The 6,000-nt window shown below is 46.6% G+C and overlaps 1 protein-coding gene across 4 annotated transcripts in view; it reads right to left on the reverse strand.

The window, feature by feature from the left end:
• The window catches only part of Stat1 (signal transducer and activator of transcription 1), a 41,680-nt gene that overhangs the window by 11,961 nt on the left and 23,719 nt on the right, over positions 1–6,000 (reverse strand). For all 4 annotated transcript variants that reach the window (XM_021176476.2, XM_021176468.2, XM_029475934.1 and 1 more), the window contains exons 13-18: positions 5,870–5,899; positions 5,688–5,781; positions 4,797–4,838; positions 2,645–2,728; positions 2,023–2,121; positions 948–1,083 (exon numbers count right to left, since the gene is read on the reverse strand). In XM_021176476.2, the coding sequence (XP_021032135.1) occupies positions 948–1,083; positions 2,023–2,121; positions 2,645–2,728; positions 4,797–4,838; positions 5,688–5,781; positions 5,870–5,899 (485 nt within the window). The remainder of the gene's footprint in view (positions 1–947; positions 1,084–2,022; positions 2,122–2,644; positions 2,729–4,796; positions 4,839–5,687; positions 5,782–5,869; positions 5,900–6,000) is intronic.

Raw genomic sequence — 6,000 nt, forward strand, 5'->3', positions numbered from 1 at the left:
TCCCTCCCCACCAAAAGCCCTGCAGATCAAATGTGCAGTTCCAAATAAGGCCGAGATCTCCTCCGGTGGATTTTATAAGCTCACTGTACTTAGGTATTTCCCTCAGCCTTCTCACAAATTGGACAGTTGTTCAAACTGATACAAGCCATAAACATAATTAGCCATATGAATTAATGCGGCATGTGGTCTGATCTGTGTTAAGTCCACTACTTTGTTTAAAGGAAACCGCTGATAAGCTACAAGCCGGGGGAAAAAAATACTTGTATCTCACCAAATGTGGATACAGAACAAGGTCCTAGACCCTTGTTAATGTGCACAAGTGAGTGAAGACCCTTCCAGGGACATTCAGTTAAGAAAGACCCACCGTCTGCATCACCCTGCTACACAGACCGCAAACCTGGACAACGGTATTGATGGAATTTTAAAGACATGCTGCAGATACCCAGTTCATTGAAAGGTCTGCCGGTGATAAGGGAGGCTTTGACTTTTCATTGTAGAAGATGAGTAAGTCTTCTGACATTAGCCACTGAGAGAGAACTGTCTGCCACGGTCCAGACTGCCTGATCAGACAAAACTGTGGCTCTGCCTCCTGCAACAAGGGCCCAGCCAGCACAAGACCCCGGGGTTTTTAAGCCCAGAAATTTATTATGTAAGGGACTTTCCTCTTTTACTTCTAAGGACGTTAAGAGCTCATCTTGCTCATCAATATCTTATTTCAGGCTCATAATCTAAAAATTTCCCTTTAAGATCCTGGCTCAGACATAAGAGAACAAGGGTCATTGTTCCTTTACCAGAACTCAATGGTGTTTTCAAAGCCTTGATCTCACTTGGCTACAGCCAGCTGTAGTTAAAAACCAACTGATTTTTAGCACTCTTGTACCTCTAAGCATCAGAATAAGGAATGACTGAAGGAGAAGGCTGACTTGTGGGTGCGTGTCCAACCATACCCAGCAGTTTCTCTCCCAGCATGCTCAGCTGGTCTGCGTTCAGACCTCTCTTGGTGACTGATGAAAACTGCCAACTCAACACCTCTGAGAGCTGGGACCACCACGCGCACGGGGGGTTCAGGAAGAAGGAGAGATTCTGTAGAGAAAACACCCAGAGGCTGGAGTTACAAAGGAGCCACCTGCCACAGACACAGCCTGCCCCAGAGCTCACTGCTGGCTTCTGTGACACACAGGCAGTCACAGCCGGGGATGAGAATCCTCAGAAATTAGCAGGTTCACGCCTGTGAGTCTATTTATTTATAACTCCAAAATCAATACTTGAGGCAAGTTTGTGGTCCCAGATTGATGTTCCCGGCTAAGGTAGAACAAAACAACATCCTAGCTTTTTGTTGCAGAGCACAATTATCTTGGCCTCTCTGTTTTTCACATTTTTGTGATTTTTGTTAGTGACTTCATTGTTTAAAATGGTGCTAGGCATGGGGGGCGGGGGCATCATGGAAAGAGGATGTTAGATAAGCTTCACTCAGGCACGTGGTACAGTGTAACAAGTCGCCAGACAGACTAGATAAGGTGCCTTTAAAAAGAAACGCACTCACGTTACCTATACATGGGCTGCCAAGAATGCTGCGACTCAAGGGTTACAGAAGCTGAGCTCTAAATTTTCCCCTGGGAGCAATGATCCTGTATTTGATTAACCAGAACTCCTGACTACTTTACAGAACACAGTATTTCCTAATGAGAGCCAACGGACCAGTCTGCAGTGTCTTCCTGCTCTAAGAAAATGCATGTCCATTTAACAAGTGCATACATTTTAAAACAAGCAACACGGAAGGACTCCCTCCCTCTACAGCCAGAAAAATAAAGCCATCGACTGCCTGAGTTCATCCACACGGAAGGAAAAATCACTGTTCCTGTGCCTGGCACATATGTGTGACTATTTTCCCATCACACAAGGTCCTCACTGGTGCCACAGGGCTTGGGACTATCTTCCCCAACACCTGGTGATGGGAGCAGGCAGCAGCAGCAGCAGCAGCAGCCTTGGTTAACTGTACTAAAGCACATGTGTTTTCCATACCCTCGGCTCTGTCACCAGCATGTTGTACCACAGGATAGACGCCCAGCCACTGGGGAGCTGGCTGACGTTGGAGATCACCACGACAGGAAGAGAGGTGGTCTGAAAGGGAACAAAGACCTTGGAATCATCTCAAGCTCCCTTCTAGTAGCTAAACACTCAACAGTGGCTGGCTAGCACAATCAGGACATTTCTTTTGCAAAGTTTTAAGGTGAATTCAAGTCTCCAGCTTCCTGGATCATCAATGTCAACACAGTATTAGCTGGAAAAGATCACTCTGGGGGAAGAGAGATGGTTCAGTAGTTAAGGGCACTGCCTGATCTCCCAGGGGCCCCAAGTTTGATTCCTAACACTCACAGGGTGGCTTATAGCTGTCTGTAACTTGGGTCCCAGGGGATCTGATGCCCTCTTCTGACCTCTGCAGGGACCACACATACATGTGGTGTACAGACATACATGCAGATAAAACATCCATACACAGAAAATTTTAAAGATATTAATAATTTTAAAGGGATCATATTTTTAAACAATTAGGTAAATAAGTCTGAAATAAAAACTGAAAAAAATCAGCCTTTGTGGAAGTAAAGATAGCGTGTCTTCTCCCTTAGGAAGCTGTAAATCTTACCTCCAGGTCAATCACCAAGCCTGGCTGGCACAACTGGGTCTCAAAGCTAAGAGAGTGAAGTTCCTCGGTGACAATGAGAGGCCCCTTCCAAAACAAAAAGAAAATAGCTCTCAAAGCCCAAATAGGTTGTAGAGATCCTAAAATCAGCTGTGATCCAGAGCGTGGACTTCAGAACCTTTTACTATCCCAAGCTTCCTGGTGTTCCCTCAAAGGCGTTTTTAATTATGGCAAGGATTATGTGTTCAGAGACAGAAACACCAGTGGGAAAAGTGGCGACTACAAGTGGGTTTATTCACGAGCTATGACCCCTTGACCTCCAGCCATCTGCCCGCTCCCACAGACCTTACAGGGGAAGTGGAGGTGAGGGTGGGTCTTAATAGTCAGAGCCTCTCCTGAAACTGCTAACCCACATATGTTTGGTCCTAAGTGCTCTGGTTTGTTAGAAAGGGATAGTTTCAAAGTGACTTCCATACACAGCTCTTTTGTGCCACACCATCTTGGAACTATAGAGATAGCTCCTAGACCTAGAAGGTGGCAAAGACTGTGTCTGTGCTGCACAGACCAGTATTTGTCTTGTAGCTGCAGTGACCTCCAGTGGTCGTAATATGGAATGACAGCCAACAACGTGTGCTCCAAGGACAATTTCAAACCAACGCAGGCCCAGACTATCCCTTTGTTCATCTCTCATCCCCCTCTTTCCTTTCCCCCAATTCCCTTCTCTCTGAAAAAGGGTTTCCTCTATGTAACAGCCCTGGTTGTCCTGGAACTCTGTAGGCCAGGCTGGCCTTCAACTCAGAGATTCCCCTGCCTCTGTCTCCCAACTGCTGGGATTAAAGGCCTGCACTACCATGCCCAACCATTTCTCATTTTCAATAACCACGAACATAATTTCTAAGGCCCAGGTTGTAAAACAGGATCTATGACAAAGCAATGCTACGGTGTAGGGGATGCAATGGCAGGGAACCGTCGGCAACACTAGATCTTCAAACTCAGTCACCGTGCTGGCTAACTTCATGTCAACCTGACACAAAGCAAGAGTTATTCGAGAGGAGGGTACCTCAATTCAGGCAGTGCCCCTATAAAGTTCAGCTATATGGCATTTTCTTAATTAGTGATTTATGGGGAAGGCCCAGCCCACTGTGGGTGGCAGTGCCATCCCTGGACTGGGTTCTATAAGAGAGCAGGCTGAGCAAACTAGAGAAAGCAAGCCAGTAAGCAGCACCCCTCCGTGGCCTCTGCATTAGCTCCCGTGGAGTGAAAATTCTGAAATTTTGGTTTCTTTTTAAAAAACACAGAAATATTCTGAGTATGTCTTTGTTTTAGCTTCAGGTGGGGGGGGGGGGGACATGGGGCTGCTTGGGACTGTCCTCGGCAGCTGACTGACATGCCTCATGCTCTAGCAGAAGCACAATTCTGCCAGCTAGAGATAGTTTCTGCAATCGTGTGACATTTGAAATTCTGGGAAGTTTCAGAGGGTAAATAAATGCTAGGGCCCTGAGGAGCCTCGAATCCACAGGAAGTAGTCTAACAATAACATCACTCCAACTTTCCAAGTCCAGCTTTATTCTGGGATCTCTTTCCCTTCCTCTCTATCCTTTCTTCTTCTCTCTTTTATCTATGTTAGGGGGTTGAAAGGGTGAGGTAAAAAAGGGTAGAAGAAAGAAGAACCCACAAAGTAGCACAAACCAGATGTCCTCCTGCCTCTATGTTCCTCCCTGCTTGAGTTCCTGTCCTGACTTCCTTCAGCGATGGACAATGTGGAAGTTAAGCCAAATGAACACTTTCCTCCCCAGCTTGCTTTTGTTCACAGTGTTTCCTTGCTGCAGTGGAAACCCTAACCAAGGCGGTCACCTTCAGCCTCTCCAGCTTTTCTGTGCATTCTGAGGGAAGCCATGCTAACTTCCGGGCCTTCATTTCTTTACCCAGGTGAAGAATATGAAAGCCCACCACGCCCCATCCGATTGGCTGTCTTTGTAAGGCCAATGAGTCTGTGGGTTAAACTGCCTTTCAACCAGAAAGTACATGGGAGAGTGTTTTTATCATCCCCACAGATACCCCGAGCCCTCTTCCACATCAGGTCCCAGGACACTGATGCGTCCTCTCGGAACAGAACTGTTCTGTCAGGACCCGCTCGCCACCCACAGGTGCTCACCTCATTAGTTCTGTTCCCAGCGTTTTTCTGTTCCTTCAGTTGCTGTAAAAGAAGAAACCAAATGGCAAGTTAATCATTAGAGTTGATGTGTTTATTCACGGATCAGTTCCCAGTCATAACTAGAAAGGAAGGTGTGACAACCTCCTAGGAACAAGAGGGAAAAGTGCCTCTTCCCGAAGCCTGGCGAAGTGTTAGTAATCTGAGGGAGGGTATGCCCCAGAACCTAGGTCTGCTCCTTCTGCATGCAATGGTATGCCCAGCACCTTCAGCAGCGATTTCATGGCCCCAGGCACACGAAACAGCTTCTTGCTGGCCTCTGCAGTCTTCCAGACCAGGCTCAGCACACCAGGCTGACCTAGTCTCCTCGTTCGGATTTCAATCCTTGAGATTTAAAGGGCCAATCTGGACACGCTCAGATTTCCAAGCTGGATGGAGGCCCTCGCCTCACATGCCACCCCCAAGCTCTGAAGTCTGTAGCTCACAAGCTGGTACCCAGCCCCAACACTGGGTTTATGGAGACCAGAGGAAAGTACCACCCTTCTACCCAATGGAATGAGGCCTCCTTCTCTTGCAACATTCATGGTCAAGCTGCTACACACTAGGAAGGCAGGAGAAGTGAAGACCGAACTTGGGGATGGTTTCCTTAGAATGCTGCTGGAATCTTAGGGGCTGCTTGCAGAGGAGGCGGCAAGTGCTTATATAATTTATGCACATGAAAGTTTATAAAGCACTCTACTGAGGTCCGTACAGCCCCTGTCAAAACACACAGCAAGGAGACTCAGGATATGAAGAAGGGACCAACATCCCACAGTCGGGAAAGTATGGGGGTCAATCCTATAAGACTTCCAAAGGACCAGAGACAGCATCAAGACATCAAACTGCTCTGCCTACCAGGTGTCGGAACTCAGCTGCCAGACTTCCGTTGGTGGATTCTTCCATGTTCATCACTTTTGTGTGCGTACCCAAGATGTTGAACTTCCGAAATCTATACAATGCAAGACACAAATCCTTAAAATGCTTCAAACTACTAAACAAACAGGATAAGCAAAGTAGGGTGCAGATGCTATACCTACCCTTTTACTGTGTTTTTCTCGTTCACATCTCTGTAAAAAATATGTAAACTTGAAGTAAGATTTAATAGATATAAAACAGATGCACATGATTACACAGTCATATAAATAAAAGAGAAAATGAATACATTGGC

Source organism: Mus caroli, chromosome 1 (genome assembly GCF_900094665.2).
Source record: "Mus caroli chromosome 1, CAROLI_EIJ_v1.1, whole genome shotgun sequence".
Taxonomy (NCBI): Eukaryota; Metazoa; Chordata; class Mammalia; order Rodentia; family Muridae; genus Mus; species Mus caroli.